Source organism: Lipomyces chichibuensis (genome assembly GCF_038497645.1).
Source record: "Lipomyces chichibuensis strain CBS 12929 unplaced genomic scaffold V1513scaffold_8, whole genome shotgun sequence".
NCBI lineage: Eukaryota > Fungi > Ascomycota > Lipomycetes > Lipomycetales > Lipomycetaceae > Lipomyces > Lipomyces chichibuensis.
The window spans coordinates 403018-423220 of NW_027117460.1; the positions used below are offsets into that span (position 1 = coordinate 403018).

At 45.3% G+C, this 20203-nt stretch overlaps 10 protein-coding genes across 10 annotated transcripts; 6 read left to right on the forward strand and 4 right to left on the reverse strand.

The window, feature by feature from the left end:
- The first annotated feature begins 93 nt into the window (after positions 1-93).
- V1513DRAFT_441448 (cytochrome c oxidase subunit VA-domain-containing protein) lies at positions 94-1753 on the forward strand. Its single transcript, XM_066897526.1, has 3 exons — positions 94-368; positions 1119-1282; positions 1338-1753. The coding sequence occupies exons 1-3, from the start codon at positions 199-201 to the stop codon at positions 1454-1456; spliced, it is 453 nt and encodes a 150-aa protein (XP_066754751.1). The 5' UTR covers positions 94-198; the 3' UTR covers positions 1457-1753.
- Positions 1706-4125, reverse strand: V1513DRAFT_441451 (uncharacterized protein). Its single transcript, XM_066897527.1, has 2 exons — positions 3390-4125; positions 1706-3311 (listed from the first exon to the last, which is right to left on the reverse strand). Exons 1-2 carry the CDS (start codon positions 3733-3735, stop codon positions 2137-2139), a joined length of 1521 nt encoding a protein of 506 aa, XP_066754752.1. The 5' UTR covers positions 3736-4125; the 3' UTR covers positions 1706-2136.
- Positions 4126-4389: 264 nt separating this feature from the next.
- V1513DRAFT_441454 (nucleoside diphosphate kinase) lies at positions 4390-5720 on the forward strand. The gene is made up of 8 exons (XM_066897528.1): positions 4390-4528; positions 4659-4717; positions 4801-4893; positions 4949-4959; positions 5018-5083; positions 5138-5202; positions 5253-5375; positions 5431-5720. The coding sequence occupies exons 1-8, from the start codon at positions 4496-4498 to the stop codon at positions 5434-5436; spliced, it is 456 nt and encodes a 151-aa protein (XP_066754753.1). The 5' UTR covers positions 4390-4495; the 3' UTR covers positions 5437-5720.
- A 334-nt stretch (positions 5721-6054) lies between these two features.
- On the forward strand, positions 6055-6599 carry V1513DRAFT_376865 (mitochondrial inner membrane translocase subunit Tim17/Tim22/Tim23/peroxisomal protein PMP24; the record flags this gene model as incomplete). Its single annotated transcript, XM_066894938.1, has 2 exons — positions 6055-6490; positions 6544-6599. The coding sequence occupies 2 exons, from the start codon at positions 6055-6057 to the stop codon at positions 6597-6599; spliced, it is 492 nt and encodes a 163-aa protein (XP_066754754.1).
- Positions 6600-6783: 184 nt separating this feature from the next.
- Positions 6784-8062, reverse strand: V1513DRAFT_457671 (uncharacterized protein; the record flags this gene model as incomplete). Its single annotated transcript, XM_066899635.1, has 2 exons — positions 6784-7883; positions 7948-8062. The coding sequence occupies 2 exons, from the start codon at positions 8060-8062 to the stop codon at positions 6784-6786; spliced, it is 1215 nt and encodes a 404-aa protein (XP_066754755.1).
- Positions 8063-8079: 17 nt separating this feature from the next.
- Positions 8080-9694, forward strand: V1513DRAFT_441461 (S-adenosyl-L-methionine-dependent methyltransferase). Its single transcript, XM_066897529.1, has 5 exons — positions 8080-8400; positions 8461-8604; positions 8654-8836; positions 8893-8982; positions 9047-9694. The coding sequence occupies exons 1-5, from the start codon at positions 8347-8349 to the stop codon at positions 9209-9211; spliced, it is 636 nt and encodes a 211-aa protein (XP_066754756.1). The 5' UTR covers positions 8080-8346; the 3' UTR covers positions 9212-9694.
- Positions 8810-10152, reverse strand: V1513DRAFT_463429 (uncharacterized protein). The gene is made up of 5 exons (XM_066899969.1): positions 10013-10152; positions 9848-9957; positions 9692-9782; positions 9378-9635; positions 8810-9324 (listed from the first exon to the last, which is right to left on the reverse strand). The coding sequence occupies exons 1-5, from the start codon at positions 10085-10087 to the stop codon at positions 9286-9288; spliced, it is 573 nt and encodes a 190-aa protein (XP_066754757.1). The 5' UTR covers positions 10088-10152; the 3' UTR covers positions 8810-9285.
- Positions 10153-10799: 647 nt separating this feature from the next.
- Positions 10800-12704, forward strand: V1513DRAFT_397505 (glycolipid 2-alpha-mannosyltransferase-domain-containing protein). Its single transcript, XM_066895410.1, has 3 exons — positions 10800-11459; positions 11518-11787; positions 11840-12704. The coding sequence occupies exons 1-3, from the start codon at positions 11024-11026 to the stop codon at positions 12340-12342; spliced, it is 1209 nt and encodes a 402-aa protein (XP_066754758.1). The 5' UTR covers positions 10800-11023; the 3' UTR covers positions 12343-12704.
- V1513DRAFT_441471 (Pkinase-domain-containing protein) lies at positions 12666-15646 on the reverse strand. Its single transcript, XM_066897530.1, has 12 exons — positions 15214-15646; positions 15128-15158; positions 14971-15067; positions 14881-14913; positions 14790-14827; positions 14640-14729; positions 14518-14578; positions 14158-14469; positions 13967-14102; positions 13622-13918; positions 13224-13568; positions 12666-13172 (listed from the first exon to the last, which is right to left on the reverse strand). The coding sequence occupies exons 1-12, from the start codon at positions 15306-15308 to the stop codon at positions 12980-12982; spliced, it is 1728 nt and encodes a 575-aa protein (XP_066754759.1). The 5' UTR covers positions 15309-15646; the 3' UTR covers positions 12666-12979.
- Positions 15647-15821: 175 nt separating this feature from the next.
- Positions 15822-18244, forward strand: V1513DRAFT_441480 (chaperonin Cpn60/TCP-1 family). Its single transcript, XM_066897531.1, has 10 exons — positions 15822-15991; positions 16050-16067; positions 16129-16153; positions 16217-16277; positions 16335-16449; positions 16509-16606; positions 16677-16827; positions 16889-17351; positions 17403-17588; positions 17644-18244. The coding sequence occupies exons 1-10, from the start codon at positions 15909-15911 to the stop codon at positions 18094-18096; spliced, it is 1653 nt and encodes a 550-aa protein (XP_066754760.1). The 5' UTR covers positions 15822-15908; the 3' UTR covers positions 18097-18244.
- Positions 18245-20203: the final 1959 nt, after the last annotated feature.

The following is a 20203-nucleotide window of genomic DNA, read 5'->3' on the forward strand; positions in this document are numbered from 1 at the left end:
TTTTCGAAACTTGCATTTTCCGCAAACTGCGTTTTATCAGAAACCCAGTAGTTTTATGAAGCGCGCCAATAGGATGGTGTGTCTTTTTGCTTTGCTCTCTCGCTGTCCAATTCAATCGTACGTTAGCAATCACCGTTACTGCACAACTGCAATTTGCACCACTCTCCACTCATCAACATTTTGTGAGCATCATTTTAAATGGCGTCGTTTATTCGATATTCAATGCGATCACCCGTTGCCCGTCAGGTCTCGTCCCAACTGTCATATCGGGCGCGTGCTCTTCCGATTTCTGCCGCTTCGAGTCTTAGCTTTGTTCGAAACTACTCTGCGCATGGTGCCGACGAGACATTCGAGGAATATAACGCGAGGTATGCGAGTAATTTGATTAGCAATAACTGGCATTGCTCTACGGTCACGGTCGTTGGGTATTGCGTGGGGATTTTGTTAGTTGCATTGTTTGGCTCTCGCTGGGCCTTTCAACCACTACAGTATACCGCATATATCAGAAATATCAACGTTGCGCTATAACAATATCTGTTTTATACTCGACATGTTGACAGCGGCATATGGAGACTTATTTTTTACACGACGAACCGCGTGAGCTCTGAAGCAAGATCCACATCAGGCTAAAGTTTGAAGTCACAGCAACTTGGTATAGGACATTATTGATATCCATTTTGGTTTACAATTAGTTTTAGCAGGCACCTAGAAATTTGGGGAATTTAATGCAAGTGGTTCTGTGAATAGGCTTTGATTTTGCGTGGCTAGGTGAAGTCGCGGCGAGGGTTAGGCTCTGAGTTCTGTTATGGTACGATTTGTCTCAGGCGGTGTGTTCTCGGTGCAGTGGATTTTCGCGACCTCTGGTTGGCTGTCCCTGCGGCGTTGGATTTGCCGTGAGCACAACCAATTTACCACAACAAATTAATTCCACTAGAATCACAGTGCTCAGATAATTGCAATAAATTTGCTGCCAAAGATCTTATTTATTGATTGCACAAAAAACGGATCAAGGAAGACTTTTGATCTCAGCCGTGACCTAGATGCAATTCAGTACAGATCAATGATTGAAAGAAACTTGTCATTATGCAACAGACTATCTAATGATGTATTTTAATTAGATTCGAGAAGGAATTCGAGAACGCTTATGATCCTTTCGAGGTTCAGCGAATCCTCTCCAACTGCTTCTCCTACGACCACGTTCCTTCCCCTACCGTCATCACTAAGGCTCTTGAAGCTGCCCGTCGCGTGAATGACTTTGCTACGGCCGTCCGCGTTTTCGAGGGTAAGTGTCATTGTTATGGCTGTCTACAAAGCCGGTATCTGACCTGCGAATGTAGCCATAAAATTGAAGGTCCCAGCTAAGCACCTCTACGAGGCATACCTCGACGAGCTGAAAGACGTCCGTGAGCAACTAGGAATCCCACTCAAGGAGGAATTGTTTCCAGAATCGAAGTAAATGTCATATAGCACAGGTTTAAACATTATATCGGAGAGCTGGGGTACTTTGGGGCATCGGTAACGTCAAAACAAAACTGGTCATGTCGTCGGTAGACATTGTCATGTAAAGGAGGTGAAGTCTATTTACGGATTATGTAGTTAATTCGCAGTAGTTAATTTTACACTTTTTTGTCATCTATCTGACTGTCTAGGAGTTGCGGTCGTCCAAAGCAGCACTTGTATGTTGCCGCTAATTGTAACATCGAACTTCGAAAGTCTCCAATTCATATCTAATTGGTCATAGACCGTTCCGTAATATTATCTCGCCACTGTATGTCATTGTTCTTGTAAACTATCAAAAACAGAAAACAACCGCCGTCCCAAGCAACCAAGCTACAAACTATGAAAAACAAATGGCGCCGAGCCCAACGATACACTCGAATGTATAGAAAGTGAGTCAATACGAAAATATTTACTATCATGAAAGAAAAAAAATTTAACATGAAAAGCCCTTACTAAGGAGACCGGACATATCTAATGCCAAGCAAAAAAGTTGAAGTAATGTACAAATCGACCAAAATGGCGAATAGAATAAATCATGTCCAGTTGTGTATCTATCCGAAAGTCATAATCATAATCATGTGCAAAAAATCATTACTAATCGTTCCAAAATGAATCGAGTCACCACAACCTACAATTCTATGGAAACAATGATGCGCTGTACAAACTCATTCGCTTATTGCCTGCCGAAGTACGCGATTGCACAGCGTTCTGCGACTGAGAATTATTTGGTGCAATTTCATCCTCAGAAGACTCAAACTCAATCAGCGAAGTGGATGAGAAGCCAGCAGGTGTCTCGTGCAAAACATTGTAGCCGCTGTATTCACCAACCTGTTTTTGTCGTGATCCTAGCTTGCTCTGTGGCGACCCACGGTATTCTGGTGGATCGATGCCAAGAGGTTCCGATTTAATTGGCGAGTTGGCGAAGCTAGACATATGGCGCACAGGAGGTGAAGGAGATCTGTCGGTTTCCTCGTCGACGTAGTCGTTGGAACTTTCGCGCGAGTCACCCGTTGTCGTTCGTGACCTCCTCCAGTCAAGCGATGCCAATGGTTGAGTGCTGTCACCTACCGCATTTACAGATACCCGCTTTGCGGCAGTTGGACCAGCACTTAAATCTTCACCTATTGCAGCCTGCTTGATATCATCGAATAAATTCCACAGATGATTGTTAATTCCTTCTGCTAGCTTCCGTCCCATATGAATGACCTCGTCGGCTCGAATGGGAATGTTTACATTATTGTTATTATCAAAGTCATATTCAAAGTCTTCATTAATCCCCGTATAGTTTATTGGACCGGGCGTCGCCGTAGAGACACTTCCAGGCGTAGACACAGTGTCATTAAGTGAAGATGTACGCGGCGCAAACGGACGTCCTGAAGGCGCAGTCTTTGGTGGACTTGGGAACGGAAATGACTGTGAAAGTAGCCGACCAAAACCGGTTCCCCCCTCTCGCCTGTTGTCGGTGTTGGTTGTAATGGACGGATCTGACGTGAGCCCAGTACTCATGGTCTTTCTTCCATTGTTGCCAAGCCTGCTACTGTCGAAACTTAACCGATTACGTGCCCCGTTAGGAAGCCCGGTAACGGCCTGCAGCTGAACAGATCGTCGCGTCCGATCCTCGTGCGCGGACCATTGCTGCTGCAGCTCTTTGAGATCAACTTCAGCCTTTGAGAGCTCTTCTCGGAGTTCAAGCACCCGACGCTGCTTTGTTGCCAAAAGGGTAAGAAAATCAGTCGAATCCTCGTAAATTGCCGGTTCCGTGCTGATTTTGGACACGGTAGGCAACTTGGGTGACACAAAAAGGTCAGGTTCTGGTTACAAGAGCTAGGCGTTAGCAAGGTGCATTGGATCACATACTGCGTCAGAAACACAAGCAGGAGGTTACGAACCGACCGACGACGGCTCTTCAGCAACCGGAGAAGATGGAGCAGGAGCTGTCGGAATAGCTAGACTCAGTCGAAATGATCTGTTTCGACGGCGTTCACGTAGCTGTTGCGATGGTGTAGGCTCTGCATCTGCAGTGGGTGCCGAGATAGTCGCGGAGGCATTGATTGACAAGCCTTTTGAGGCAGTCGTCGAGCCGGACGATGCCGGCAATGACGCGCTCTGTCCAGAGTTGACCTTGTCAACAAGCCTGAGTTTGTAAACCCTGTTACCGGAGGTCGCGCGTAGGCTGCTTGCGCGCGCGAGCCCGGTCGGGGGGGTTGGATACGTGGCAGCGACAGTGGGATCCATGAATGTCGCTTGAAGGGCAGACCGCTGGAGAACCCGCTTCGCGGGGGAAGAGCTCTTTCTGCGTGGCTTTCGGCGTGGCGCAGGCGGAAGATCAGCAGGCTTCAGCGGCGAGTGGAATAACACAAGCGTCAGAAGAACGACTGCGGGGAGAACGGGAACAGCAACTGAGAGAACAGACGCAAGCAGGGGCGGCAGACCAGCAGCACCTGAACGCAGCAGAATGGGCAGCAGAGTTGGTGATGGCGACGACGTGGCGACAGAACCGCGCGACAAAAGCGCAGGCGGCGGCTCAGGCGGCGGTAGGCATTAGCCGATAACGCTGGACGGAATTTGGAGTGTGTTGTTAGCAGGCAGGTAGCTGACTGCGGTTCTCGTGAAGTGTTGTCACAGTAGTAAACCCGCACAATGCGAAGTTGGAAGCGGTTCTGACACACACAACTTCGGACCATATGCGCGCTGTCTTGGGGAGCCATAGTCCGAGGATAGCTAGTAGTGCTGGGAGTACAATCGTTGGGATTTGCACCAAAATAAGGAACAACGACCGTGACTTATAACGGCTTCAGACTCGCAGTAGTACAAGTTCCTGGCTGCCCCTTAACCTTGTATGCAGGCATCCTGCACCTACGCCGTAAGTGAACAAGGTTTGGGCATTTGCAGCCACCCGACTTTTTTTCACTCGTCTACTTCAGAACATCAGTCCCATACAAATAACCTGTTACTACCATCACATTACTCTACATCCAGCTAAATAAAAGAAACAATGGCTGACGAGCAGACTTTCATTGCCATCAAGGTATGTTAGACAATGGTATTTTCCGTGTTGCTGGGGATTGTCGTAAGTGAAGCAGCAGTCAATTGTTGTCTCGCAATCGACGACGTGTTCATCTTCAGTAGTAATATTGCTGACAGCATACGCTTTCTAGCCCGACGGTGTCCAGCGTGGACTTATTTCCCCCATCATCTCTCGCTTTGAGCAGAAAGGGTATGAGTTTCCAGTTTGAATGCTGAGCCCAAATCGGTGCTTGTGCCTTCAGATATTGTTGCTAACCTCAGCTCATTTCATAGCTACAAGCTTGTCGGTATCAAGCTTACCCAGCCCACCAAGCCTCTCCTTGAGGATCACTATGCTGATCTCACTGCGAAGCCCTTCTTCCCTGGGTATGTATTGCCATTATTAACTGACTTTGGAGTGTGTCACTAAATCGATCTTTAGTTTGTTGAACTGTACGCAGGATATTACTCGGTATAGCATAACTGTGCAAGTAGTAACATTATTTGATAGACATGCTTTCTGGTCCTGTCTGCGCCATGGTCTGGGAGGGCAAGGATGTTGTCAAAACCGGTCGTGGTATGTATTGCAGTATCTATTTGCTCAACGTCACACCAAGTTAATCTAGAATAGTTCTTCTGGGTGCTACCAACCCTCTTGCCGCTGGCCCCGGAACCATCCGCGGTGACTTCGCTATCGTAAGTACTTAGTACGGCTGTTGTTGTCACATAAAGCTAACTCAGTGCAGGATGTCGGCCGTAACGTCTGCCACGGCTCTGACTCCGTCGAATCTGCCAAGAAGGAGATCGGCCTCTGGTTCAAGAAGGATGAGCTTGTTAGCTACACTCCTACCATCTTCAAGTGGATCTATGTAAGTTTTCTGCAGGCGCTATCGACTTTGCTGGGATAACTAATGCATTTTATAGGAGTAAAGGTCTCTCACCTAGAAGTCGCAGTAGATAAATGTGTTTGATGTTTTGACGAGCATGATAGTATTATATAAATCCGATATCTTTGCTTTTTGAATGTATTGTGCTATTGCAAAGTCCTACTGTTCAACTATTTGAGCTTTTCTGCGAAATGCTAGATACAGAATCGAGGAAAAGACAATATTTTAGCCTAATTTGTTCCACTCCTTACTAAATCTTCTTGCTGTGGGATTACTGCGTATAAATAATCTGTGACTGGAATTCATAATTTTCTTCGACAGCGAAACAAGAAACTGGTGAACCTTCACTAAAAAGATATAAAAATGGCATTGCCACATCTAAAAATTCGTTTTGCAACGCCACAGCGGCGCAGCCAGAGTAAACTCTAAACCTTTCGCTTAACGAAAAAAATTGGGAGCGGGAAACGAAGTACGACGAGTATGCGGCCACTCGAGACCGATTAACGGATATCACTATATCAGAGCGTGTGTTCCAGTATAAGTAGCGATATACTATACTTTTATCGCGATGTCGAGTTCCAATTCTGAACCTGTTACATCGACCCCGCAGGTGTCATTCCCGCCTCTCCCATTCATCCCGCGATTTCCGCCACGACCGCCAATGACCGAGGAAGAAATAATGATGCGGCAAATGCAATACGGTGAAGAATTTTGGAAATCATGTCCCATGAAGAGTGTTATGGCCGGTGTAGCAGGATTCGTATTGGGTGGTGCGTTCTCTCTGTTGATGGGCAGTATGGCCTACGATGTTCCTGTTGGCCTAGGTGGTCGTCCATTGTCGGACTTGCCATTAAAGGAACAAATGCGTGCACAATTCAAAGATTTGGGGGGCAAGATGTGGGGTTCTGCGAAGAGCTTTGGAAAGATTGGTGGTATTTTTGCGGGCGTGGAGTGCTCGATTGAGGCACTGCGCGCGAAAAATGATATCTGGAATGGTATTGCGGCGGGATGTTTAACTGGAGGTGCGTTAGCTATCAAGAGCGGACCTCAGGCGGCATTGAGCGGTTGCGCTGCGTTTGCGGCATTTAGTGGTGCTGGTAAGTGAAAATTATTACAAGATTAGAAGACATTTCTCGCTAATTCAAACCAGTCGACTTGTATATGCGACGTGAAGACTGTCCTCCTCCTGATACGGACGAGGATTAAGATGTCAACATTAGTAGAAGTATACGAATCAGTATATAGATGTCATGGCGTTTGGGTAAATTTTAGTTCTGGCGATCCATCTGTATATATTATGGCATTTATTAACTATCCTGGACAATACACCCATATGCATTTAAAATATCATCGTAATGCACCTTAGTATATATACATGCAATATATGTATCTATTCCTGCATGAATTGTCGGATCAGAGGTGCTACTTGCTTCCTACTAGCTTTCAAATTACGCTGCTTGAAACATTGCACCCCTTCGTCGTTGTTATTCTGATTGCCAAGACCATCTTTCTCCGAAAATGGCTCTAATTCAAACTCAGTCTGGGCAGCGTCTACAAATTTTCGTACTCTGGCATCGCCTTTTTCGCTGCAGACTGCTACTAGTAAGTCCCGTCGGTACCCCTCTTTTGGGTCCTGGAATGAGTCCATGAATACAAATGCGTCTAGTTTGCGTTCTTTTGCCCAACTGTCTATTCCTTTCTTAAACTCATTCCATCCGAACTTCTTGACGGTCCAGATCAAGGACTTGACACTGGAACTGATGCCGACTCGGACACCATTATTCTCCAACCACTCTTTATAGTCTTTCCTCAGAATGTCACGTAGACTGAAGCTGTCAATGCTGCGTTTGGCGGTCATCAATTCACCGTAATAGGCCTCTTGTGCGTCGCTGGCGCCCAAGGTCCCTGAGCTTATGATTTTCATTAGAATGGCAACGGCGCCTCTATCTTCTTGCGTCTCCTTCGACGTCAAATTCGCAGTGTCGACGAGAATAGGAGCGAGAGCCAATCTCGCAACACCCTTTTTCTCGTCCGACACCGAGAACTCGTTGGGACTAAGCTGAAAGTAGTCCGCGAAATAATTCACCACAAGCGACGTACAACTTCCGACTGGGGCTATTATGCGAGGCTCTGCTGAACTGTATAAGCCTTCGTCAACATGGTGATCTATAACTGTCACCACATTTTGGCCAAATAGGTCGCCGAGGTCCGAAAGCAGGTTGTTGTGATCTAGCAAGACAACGTCGACTTTGTCGGTCTTGGATCTATCGATTGAGGAGAGGAACTCGTCTTTGCATATGATATCTGATTCCGGTATCCTCAATCTCGCAAGCGCGTAGTGCAGTTCCGGACGCAAGGAAATTTCTTCTCGGGCAATATTGAGCATAGGGATGATATTGTCGTAGCCGGTCAATTTGCCGGGCGTCGTGTACTGTGCATGTGAGTCGGTGAGGTACGCAAAGACTAGAGAGCTGGCAAATGAGTCGAGGTCTTCAACACTCACGTCAGCCCGTTAGCTCTTATAGGTGCTGGATGCGGAGGAGACGGGACCTACCTGCTGACTCGTTACCCGTCACTAATAATATTTTACCAGAAGTAGACTCCAGCATGCCCCTTCGTACGGCTGCCCTTGCCGCAGCCAGGAATTGTTGAATGGATTTGGCAGTCATCGTTGCTTTGTCCTTGACACGTAATCGCTAGAAGATATAAGCAAGATCCTCTAAAAATATTGATCTACCCGACGATCTCGGTGTGTCCACGACTTAGGATATGAATACTCGAAGTAAACGATCGATAACTGTCTCCCGCACGAGCAGACACATTTCTCAAATATGACGCTGCGTCGACAAGGCCGAGTCAGGGGCGAAAGTTTCGTCGCCAAAAAGATTCTGCGGCATCGACTTTACCATACTATCAACATCGCATTTATTTTGGTGCAGGCACTAAGACAACCATGGCGGATCTAAAACTACATGAGGTAGATCAACTACAGACCAAAGAATATTGGGTGCGTCGTCAAATTGTCTGCTGGTTCTAATAACAGTTTAGCTAACTTTGGATAATTCAGGACAAGCGGTATCAGAAAGACAAAGACGCTACGACTTTCGACTGGTTCAAGACATTCGCGGAGTTAGAGCCATTCTTCCGGAAGCATATACCATGGGATCAATGTGCGAATCTGAAAGTAGTTATGCTAGGGTGCGGCAACAGCGTACGTACTTGGTCAGTCCTCTATCGGAGGGGTTTCTGAAGTTACCTAGACACTTTCGAAAGATTTATACGATGATGGGTTGAAAAATATTGCAAACGTTGACTTCTCGAAGGCATGCATTGATCAAATGGCGATGTTATACAGAAATGAGTCTGAAATGACATGGGACGTGATGGACGTGCGCGACATGTCGACGTTCAAAGATGGAATATTTGACATCGCTATAGACAAGGTACGGGGACGTTATATGAAGTGCGGAGACTGACATATATTGACCCAAGAAATTAGGGAACTCTGGATGCATTACTAAGCTATTCCGGTTCAGTGTGGGACGTTCCGAAGCATATTCAAGAATCGACGGGGAAATACATGGAGGAGGTATTTACCGACTTGGCCGCATAATATACAAGTCATATACGATTCATGCTAATTCGATGTATAGGTGCAGCGAATCCTTAAGCCGAATGGACGCTTGCTATACATCTCCTACCGGCAACCTCACTTTGCACGACCTATAATAGAACGACCATATTGGAGGGTGAAACAAGAGACCCTTTCAGACCCTGGCGGCTCGTTTGACTACTTCGGGTATGTCTTACAAAAGTAATTGTAGAAATACTTGTGCGACTAGTGACTTCTAAGATATCTTGTCGCCGGTCATACTCTGATTGATGGAAGCAATCATTTTAATCGAAAATCCAAAGACTCATAGTCACTATTCTGTCACATAATCAGCATGACTCTTCCAGTAGCAGAAGGGTCGCTCAATTTACCTCAGTTACGTTAATTTTCACGTCGTTAGGTCCGGTCTCGTCAACTTCTATTTCGTCGACTTCTGACGAAAGATCGCTTGATCCAGGCTCCAAATCCTTCCAATGCTCCCCTTCTAGTGGATCATCTTTAACAATATCTTCCCATTTGATCTCCTCCTTTGGCTCGAGGTGATAATTAGCGATGATTTGAGGAACAGGTTTGTCCAAGGCGGATGCCTGCGCAAGATGTAAAAGCATGGCCAATACAGACAATACACTCTACCACCAATTCGTCAGTCCAGTAACAGTACTATACCAAATTGGGTTATATAGACCTCGTTTTGGACAGGAAAAATGTGTAGGATCCGTTCGGCCAAAGCGTCGGCCAGATCGTCCCGTGCCCGAACACTGCACTTTTCGACTAACCTTATATGAACACCATCAGTATTGCGCTTGTCTAGTCATATCGCAATGATATAATGTAAACTGACCCATCAAGTCGCTCGCGCACATCACCGCGGTCTGCCGGACGATACCTTGAATCTGTTGCGGTTGCTATGGCACGCCTTAGAACCTGATTATATGTTTGTGGCCTGTTCGACTAGATGGCGATTAATACTATGTAGATTATGAACACAATCAGTATAGTATAATACCCTCGACAAGTCTGTAATCTGAGTGACCAGGTCGGCTATTAATCTGCGCGACACGTTTGCTGGAGCTGATTCCATGGCGAATACGATTTGTTATCTCCGTGAGTAAACATGCTTAGTTTTTAACAGCTTCACATCACGATGAGCCGCGCGGTACAAACCCCGCATCGTTGTCTTTGAACGAGACTCGCGCCATGATAGTACACAAAATTTAGTTTAGAAATTTTTGTGGTTCTCTATCTTGCTATTTATTTGCTGTGTGCAGTTCAAGCATTTGCTCTGCCAGTTGCTCTGCCGCTTGCTTTCATGCCTTCATTTACAACTTCTTGTTTGCTTTGGATAAGTGGAACTTGAATACGGATTGGCTATAAACTACATCGCAACACAGCCGCAGCTTAAACAGCTAGGCCTGACCCAGATACTCCTTCAGTTGCGGCGTCGCACTACACCCCAACGACAGACACTTCATTGCCGCCCGCAATGCAAGTATGGATACTGGTGAATTGTACCATATAAAACGCGGTCACGCGTGGACTCTTGCCTCAAACCATACTTATAGGCATTCTTGGCCCATTTGTTGCGTACAAGCCAAACAACTGCTCGACTGCGATACGAACATCATCCTCGCATTGAAATCATCCTCGTCTGGACTCAGAATAAGATTGTCTTGAACGGTCCCATTATACCATAACCTTCAGTGTAAGCTGGATCTCCATATAAAAATGTACAATCGTAGAATATGGCAAGCACCCTTCTTTCAAGCTGTGCAATAATAGAACAAAAACCACACTGAGGATTGAGAAGCTAGGCCCTTACCCAAGATCTAACTCAAGCCATACGCAATTATCCAATCTTTTGTCTCACAAATATCTCGAATCGATATCGAATCAAGTTACTGCTAAATAGGTCACGCCTACCCAAGCGTGTTAAGCGTGCTCTCCTCCTGCCCTGGTACCGAACACCACACCATCCACCGCTCTACGGCAGCGGAATTCTCTCTTGTGAATTTCAGTTATGCCGCGGAATCGGAGAGTAAACCGGCTGCTAGCCCTCATCGCTCTCGTTGTCGTCTCTGTGTTCATCGTCCGCAAAATAAACCATTCGACGCCGCCACAAGGCAGTCAACAACAGCAGGATGAGTCGCTGCGGACAACATTCTCGAAGCATCCAGGCTCAAGTCCCCCATCACCGAATCCGCTTCTCCAGGAAGTCGGTGAGCCCGACGGAATTCTCACGCACATAGGCGACAGTGACCGGCCACGAGCCAATGCTACCTTGCTCTCACTTGTTCGCAATTTGGAGCTTAGGGGTATCGTGCGGACAATGCAGGATGTCGAGCGGACGTTTAATTCCAAGTTTAACTACCCTTGGACTTTTTTCAATGACGTGCCATTCACCGAGGAATTCAAGAGGCGGACGCAGGCGATGACTAAGGCTCCCTGCCGATACGGTAGGCTAGACGTGAGATTTTTAAGGCAATGAGTGTTTCTAATTTGTGGACTGTTCAGAATTGATCCCTAAAGAACATTGGGAAACACCACCGTGGATAAATAAGGACATAGTCGCAGTCTCCGGCCAGATACTCGTGGAAGATGACATCATGTATGCGAAGCAACAGAGCTACCACAAAATGTGTCGGTGGAATTCAGGCATGTTTTACAAACATCCGGCTTTGAAGGATGTACGATGGTACTGGCGAATTGAGCCAAATACCAGATACTATTGCAGTATCGACTACGATGTATTCCGGTACATGGAGGACAACGAGAAGACATACGGTACGTGATGTCTTGATTGTCATTTGGCCTCAATCTAATGGAAATCTTGTAGGATATGTTATCAATATCTATGATGCTCCACAAAGTATCCGTACACTCTGGCCAACAACAATGGAATTTGTTGCTCAACATCCAGAGTACGTGAACCCCAATAACGCCATTCAATGGCTCACCGACAGCGAAATACGGCCAGACCACAATGCCATTGCCAATGGATATTCCACGTGCCACTTTTGGAGTAATTTTGAAATCGGCGACATGGATTTCTTCCGATCGGATGCGTATGACAAGTACTTTGAGTATCTAGATCATGCCGGCGGCTTTTTTTACGAACGGTGGGGAGATGCGCCAGTGCACAGTATAGGTCTGGGCTTATTTTTGGACAAGTCAAAGATTCATTGGTTTAAGGACATTGGCTACTTGCATATGCCGTACTATAATTGTCCGGCTTCAAAGAAATGCTCGGGTTGTCACGCCGGTCGATTCACAGACGCTGGATATCTGAATCGAGAAAATTGCATCGATAACTTCTTCAAATACGTTCACGCCGACTAAACATATTGTTAATATTACATGATATTTATATGAAATAGGTCTATGGGGGGGGGGGTTTTAGGATAGAGGAAGTTGTCACGTAAATGGTCATTTTGGGTAGTACGTCATCGTTTGGGACAGCGTCTGTGTTGTCAGCCGATTCTTTTTTTACATTTCACCTTGCCGGAGTTTGTAAATAATATTGTTGTGCCGCTTATTCTCGATCGTTGTGTTGGAGTATTACTCTATGAGTTTGCATTGTTGGCTGTATGTCTGATTGTACAGTCAGCATGCACGCTTTGAGTACTACAATAGATCTGACATCTCGGGGCAAGAACTATATATCTCAGTATGAAATGCTCATTTATTTTATCTGATCGTACTGGAATCCTCTCCAGCGATAGAAGTCATGACGTTATGCCAATCAATCGACTAGCCCAGCAAATTTAAAATGCATATGAACCGAAATCCTCTCCGCCCAAGAATTTGTAATGAATCATTTACGCCATAGCCCAATCCTTGCTCCATGCAATTGAATGAAGTAGAGTTCAATACATCCAAAATTATCTTCGCATCATCTCCTGCGTCAAATCAAACCTGCAAAACGCGTTACTATCCAATTATGAATCAATGCGTAATATATCCAATATTCAAGGGGCTAAACGTCGGGCCAGCGACTGCGCAAGCCGTCCAGCCATCGAGCATATAACAATTGCTCAATAGGCGATCGTTTCGGAAGAGGAGGGGGATTCACTTTTGCGTATGTTAAACTGCTTTTTCTCGAAATTGTTCCCTCATCGTTATCTAATGACTTTGTGGAGCAGAGAAACACCTTTCTCAATTGCTCGTGACTGTTAAAGTATCAGTGCGGAAATATCATCACATTGTCACTGATTACTCACTCTTGGATCTTATGAACAAGTGCTTGCAGCAGCAAAAATTCTGTCTCCGGATCAACAGCATCCAGCGTCTTCCACCCATTGACCAGTCTGGCCGCGGCGTCCATCTGCTCTATTGATTGCCCACTTCGGTGTTGCAATTTATCTAGCAATGTACTTAAAATATCAACAAACGCCGTTCTCCCTAGACGGCCTTCTTCGGTGGTAGGAGAAACTTGAGGAGGCACATGCTTTTCATTAACGGCAGAGTTTTCTTTCATGGAGATGGCATTTTCAATTGAATTCAAATTATTAGTAACCTGCGTCGTTTCGCGCAGGTATCGAGATGGACGGATTGTCCGTTGTCCGCTGTCATCACTCGTTAGTATGGTTCTGTCCCATATATATACAGTCGCCCTCACTCTGAGTGGACTCGCACGGACGATGTACCAAGAGTTTGCCCGCGGGTGTCGTTGCCCTTGGCACGGATTGTTCGTTGTTTATCGTCATGCGACTCTGCGATAATGCTCAGACCGCTGAATGGTTCCGAAAGATTTGACAGACATGGCCGTGTTCTAATGGTAGAAGCTCGCGAAGAGTCATCGTCATCATAAGGATCTTCTGCCATGATCTCTGTTTCCGTAATATGAACAGGCCTGACGGTGTTGACCGTGAACGACCATGGGTCTATTGAATTATCTTCGGAACTCACAGTGGCACTAGCGCTTCATTAGACGAAACTCCAAAAGACTGTAACAATTACATACATAGTCTCTTGGTAGAGTTTAGGCTTAACTCTGTCCAGCCTTCGCGCTTTCCATTCTTCTTTGCGGCTAATCAGCATCTGCAATTCTGAAGTCTTTCCAGCATTTTTGATGAATTTATGCTTCAAGAGCTGCTTGGCTAAATATGTATGTCAGATTTCAAAGCATCTTAGAAAAGCTACATGCTGCCTTACCTGACGGACGCCGTCTGTGATCCTTAACCAAACAAAGACTGACAAACTCTTTAAATTCTTTGCTGAAATTACCCTCAAGCACTGGAGGAATTGCTTTTGGTATCAGAAAAAGCACTTTCATTGGGTGGTATTCCGATAAAGGGGGCTCGCCCCTGGCCAGCTCGATTGCGGTTATACCCAGAGACCATATATCTGCCTTGTAGTCATAAGCCTCTTGTTTGATGACTTCAGGCGCCATCCAAAATGGTGTACCGACGAATGTGTTACGTCGTGACATGTTGTTCGAGAGTTGAGCAGCAACGCCAAAGTCGGCTATACTGTGTTAATATGGCCATCAAGGACAAATGCGAACATTAATACCTAGTTTCACATCTCCTTCTGAGGATAGCAGTACATTTGCCGCTTTAATATCTCTATGAATCTACAGAGCCAGTTAGCCGTCATATAGTAACAGTGGCAGACAACCGCTTCCGCTTCAGTACTTTTCCGTTACTATGTAAATACATCAGTCCCTCCAATAATTCGCGACAGATAATGGCAATTTGCCGCTCAGGAAAGGGGCCGGGTTTAAGCTATTGTCGTTAGCAATGATCCAAATCATATAATCGCAAATAGACCACAAAACTCCATACGAGGTCTAAGGTTGATCCACCAGCAAGGTACTCCATAACTATCGATTTTAACATTGGTCTATCTCATATATCAAACATAACCAATCCTTACTGATCCATAATTTGTATCCCTTCACAAAGCAACCTAGCCATCAATGCGGTTAGACGTAGCAATCAACCAGACGACAAGGCTAATAATCACCGTAATATTTCGTAACGTGCTCGCTATCGCATCCGCTAAGAAGCGCGATTTCAAGCTGAATCTCGGCGATGTCATCGTCGCTCGATTCGAGATCGATCTGTGCAATAATAGTCAGCGTTGCACGGCATTAAAGAGCAAAATATGTAGTATGACTAACTTGTTTAACAGCAACAATTTGACCCGTCTCCCTGTCACAAAGTAGTTAGAATATACTTCTTATCGATCGTGAAATAGTACATGTACTTGTATATTGCCCTATACACAACACCAAAACTACCGGACCCGAGCTCCTCAAGGAGCGTAAACTGATCCGCCGTACATGTCCGCGGAATCGGCATTGTGGTTTATTTTCGCAGAACCCGGCAAATAAAAATGGTGATGAAAATAAAATGTAATGGAAGGTAAAAATATGTCACGTCACACGAAGTCAGATATGCCGTGCGCTTGAATCTGACAAGGCAGTTCGAAGACTCCCTGGGCAGTTTAACACTCTGATAACTGTCCGACGGAATGTTGAGGCTCGCGTGAGCTTGCGTGGTAATGCCCCTTTTGGAATATTCCAAATAAAAGGATTTCCTTTGAAACTTCAGGGGGTGGCACTAAACGAACCCCACAACGAAAGCTCGTCCTGTACTAAATCGACTACAGTAGTCAGGTCCAAACTCCCAAAGCTCCACCTGAAACTACAGTGAAAGAAATTTGAAACTAAACCCTCATCAATATCCCTGGTTGCCACAGCGACATGATTGGAGGGCTAGGGCTATTTCTGCACAACCGTCACGTGGGAGCGGCTTCCTCACGATCTCAATTTTTGAGCGACGCGTTGGCCTGGGAAGCCAGTAAAAACTTCGAGGTCACGTCTACGACATTTCTAATATACCACAAGTCCTGTAATTATCTTCGATCTGATAGTGAATTACAATTAGAGGTTATTCAAGATGGCTCAGGCAATTTATCCGGATATGTCCAACGCGATTGTCGCGCAAGATGAGATGGGCAGGCCATTTATCATTGTTCGAGAGTGAGTGAAAACTGACCCGTTTGTGGTGGTGTGCAATGTGATAACTGATTACTTACAGTCAAGGAAAAAAGAAAAGGTATTTTGGGAATAAGATGATTTCTTGGATATTTGTATTATTTGCTTACTCATTTACGAAGAACCCACGGCATCGAAGCTGTCAAAGTATGATCTTTCTATATACTTTTGCATATCTGTTGCCGATCAATGCTAACATGTACTGTATAGTCCCATATATTAGCCGCCCGAACAGTTGCGGATATTGTGAAGACATCGCTGGGTCCACGAGGTATTGATGAATTGCACTTCTATGTAAAAGTCAGGACTGACGGTTTGAATCCAAAAGGCCTCGATAAGATTCTCATATCTCCAGACGGAGACATTACTATCACGAACGATGGAGCAACCATTTTGGGACAGATGCAGGTCGAGAACCAGATTGCAAAACTGCTTGTTCAATTGTATATGCGCTTTTTTCTCCGGCTGTGATGGTTTACTAAATCTAATGCGTGCAATGCAGATCAAAATCTCAGGATGACGAAATTGGCGATGGTACGACGGGCGTTGTTGTTCTGGCGGGCGCTCTTCTAGAACAGGCCGCAGAACTCATTGATAAAGGTATGCATAAACGAGTGAAATGGATCACCGGTTCGTTTTGGGGACGTTCAGAGACTAATGCGTCATTTAGGAATTCATCCTATCAGAATCGCAGATGGATACGACAAAGCTTGCAAAATCGCCGTCGCTCACCTTGATTCAATTGCTGACACTGTTGATTTCAGTCTGGAGGACAAGACTAACCTCCTTCGGGCAGCGCGAACGTCGTTGGGTAGCAAGATGTATGTGGAGAATTGTTAAGATGTAAATCTAGTTAATATACCGGTTGACATATTTTACTAGTGTTTCCAAGGCTCATGATAAGTTTGCGAACATCGCCGTTGATACTATAATAAGCGTTGCAGATCTCGAGCGAAAAGATGTGGATTTTGAATTAATAAAGGTTGACGGTAAGGTTGGAGGCGCTCTCGAAGACACCACACTTGTTAAGGGTGTGGTTATCGATAAGGACATGTCACACCCACAGATGCCACGGACCGTCAAGGATGCGAAAATCGCTATTCTGACTTGTCCGTTCGAGCCACCGAAGCCGAAGACCAAGCACAAGCTTGACATCACCACCGTGGACGAGTTCAAGAAACTCCAATCGTATGAACGTGAGAAATTCATGGAAATGATTAAGCAGGTCAAGGATGCTGGCGCGTCTCTCGTTATTTGCCAATGGGGTTTCGACGACGAGGCCAATCATTTACTTCTACAGAATCAACTCCCTGCGGTTAGATGGGTTGGTGGCCCTGAACTTGAGGTATGCTTCGGTGATCAGATATAGCCGTATACATTTCTAATGACTATACAGCTTATCGCTATTGCTACAAACGGTCGTATTGTACCTAGATTCGAGGATTTGACTGCCAAGAAGCTTGGGTACGCTGGTTTGGTCAGAGAAATGTCATTTGGCACCACTAGGGATAGAATGCTTGTTATTGAGGAGTGTGCAAACACCCGGGCTGTTACTGTCTTTGTCCGAGGTAGCAACAAGATGGTATGTTGTCATGTTTTTGATATTATCGACGGCAATGTTAACGATCTTTGGGCAGATCATCGATGAAGCCAAACGAGCCCTCCATGATGCTCTATGTGTCGTTCGAAATCTGGTCCGAGATAACCGGGTCGTCTACGGTGGAGGTGCTGCGGAAATTGCGGCATCCCTTGCTGTCGCGGAGGAAGCCGACAAATACCAAGGCATAGACCAGTACGCCATGCGTTCCTTCGCCACTGCTCTTGACGCGATTCCGATGGCGTTGGCTGAAAACTCTGGACTACACTCTATCGAAGCTCTCGCAAGTGTGAAGGCGCGTCAAGTCAAGGAGAAGAACAGCAGGCTGGGAATTGATTGCTTGAACATTGGTGTCAACGACATGAAGGAGTTGTTTGTAATTGATCCATTAATTGGCAAGAAGCAGCAGTTGCTACTGGCTACGCAACTTACCAGGATGATTTTGAAAGTTAATGATGTAATTATCAACGGAAGTGATGATGCTCAGTACTAAGCGTGGCGATGGGTACCATATGCAGGGGATTTTTACATGATCTCTTTGGGACAATTTAGTACATATTTGCATAAAATTTGTCCTGGAAGCTTGATATTTGAGGTATTTAGCTAGGGAGTCGTCAATAAATATAATTTATAACTACAAATAGCCCTCACGTTGGCAACTTACAATTCTACAGGCGACCCGACCTCCGGCTCCGAAGGATTCGAAATAAACCCATTGGTGGATCTATTTTCATCTGAATCCTTAAAATGAAATCATGAACGGCAAGTATCCACTCGATATACCCACTTCATTCGCCACCAGAAGGCAAAGGCTAGACTGCTAGTTTATCATTAGTACATTATTAGTCCGGTTTTGGCGTTAAGTTAACGTTGTGACATCTGGAGGTGTGGAGACTTGGAGCGAAGCGGAAGAAGTCACGGCTCCTCTCTCGGATGATGATCCAATTCTAATCCGTCTCATCACAATTCAGCAGGTTCAATTTGAATCATTAGAATAGGCTTCAGGCAGAAGTCTTCTCGACCATTCGTACGGAATTCTACCAATCTGGCTCCATTCCGCTTGTTTCACTCTTCTGTGCAGGATAGCTATGTACGTTGTCTGAAACATATTCTGAATCTGATCGTCAAAGACATCCCCTCGGCCTTGAAAGCATGCACTGCAGCTGATGCTTTCGCTACGTGTGACATATTGAACAGTAAAGATTCCTCAAACCTTGAGAGTCAAGGCGTCTTGGCAAGACCGTTCTCGCGGTCTAGATTGATTGTAGCCCTCAGAGAAGACAAAAATGGAAAAGACTTTACCTTTTCCTGATCTTCCGGATAAGCTTAACGACAATGATACGCGATGAAATTCAACCTATCGCATGCTTAACGACGGCCCGCAGGCGAAAATTCAAAACATTGTATAGTTGGATCTTCAAGAAGACCTTCCTTTGCCTTCATTTACTGACGGAAGTTGGGAACGACTGAAGGCAATCCACAGCATTCTTGCACATTTGAATGAGCTCACGCTGTTTGTCTCTGACAAGATAGACTCAGTCCAATATATTATGAAATTCGGGTATTTTGTGACTAGGGATCGGCAGGGATAATATCCGGGCCAAATTTTCCTTATCCATATCCGTATCCATATCCGTATCCGTATCCAGATATATTGGCTTTATCCATATCCGTATCCGTAGTATCCACGGATAGATCACGCGATTATAAGCCTTTGCTCAGTCATGCAATCGTATGATAACAGTGAATGGCTATGTTAATAATTATTTTTTTAATTATAAAAACTCAAATGTGGGTCTATTTATATAAAAATCATTGCAAAGAACTAGGCTGAGGAAAATGGAACCTAATCCAAAATTGCCATGTGAGTCACGTGACGACAATTTGGAGACGTATTCAGCAAATACAAGTGGGAATTAAGTGAGAATGAAGTGAGAATGAAGTGCTTGATACGTGACGGCAATCAGGACACCGTAACTAAAAAAACAAGTCAGTGGTATCCGTGGATAACGTAATTCACGGGCGAACCAGTCACACGGCGAATCGGTCACAGTCCAATACACCCTAACCGGCAAAACTCCACCGCAAAACACTATTCTGGGTCCAATCCTTCAGCTCACCATCATACAAAATACCTTCTGCTTACAATCAGAGGCCGTCGTAGTAAATAGCTATCTATTTGAACTGGTAGATGGACCAATTTAATTCTGTTGCAGTTGATTTTGATATGAAACCTTCCATTTTGACGATGTGGTGGTGAAATTTGACCGGTTCGCCCTTGTGACCGGTTCGCCCGTGAATTACGTTATCCACGGATATATCCATGGATATGACTAATCAGTCTTGTCTTATCCGTATCCGTATCCATATCCGTATCCACGACGGATATCCACGGATATATCCGTTATCTGTCTATCCGTGCCGATCCCTATTTGTGACCGGGATCCCCATACGCTACGTTATGAAATTATTAATTATTACGAGAAGACTCATATTCAGCAGATAAGATGGTGTAAATATTACTCTTCTACCGACCCTTCTACCGACCGTCTGTCTGAGGAAAGTCTCTGGACGCCTCCGTCACGCCCGTGCTTTTTATT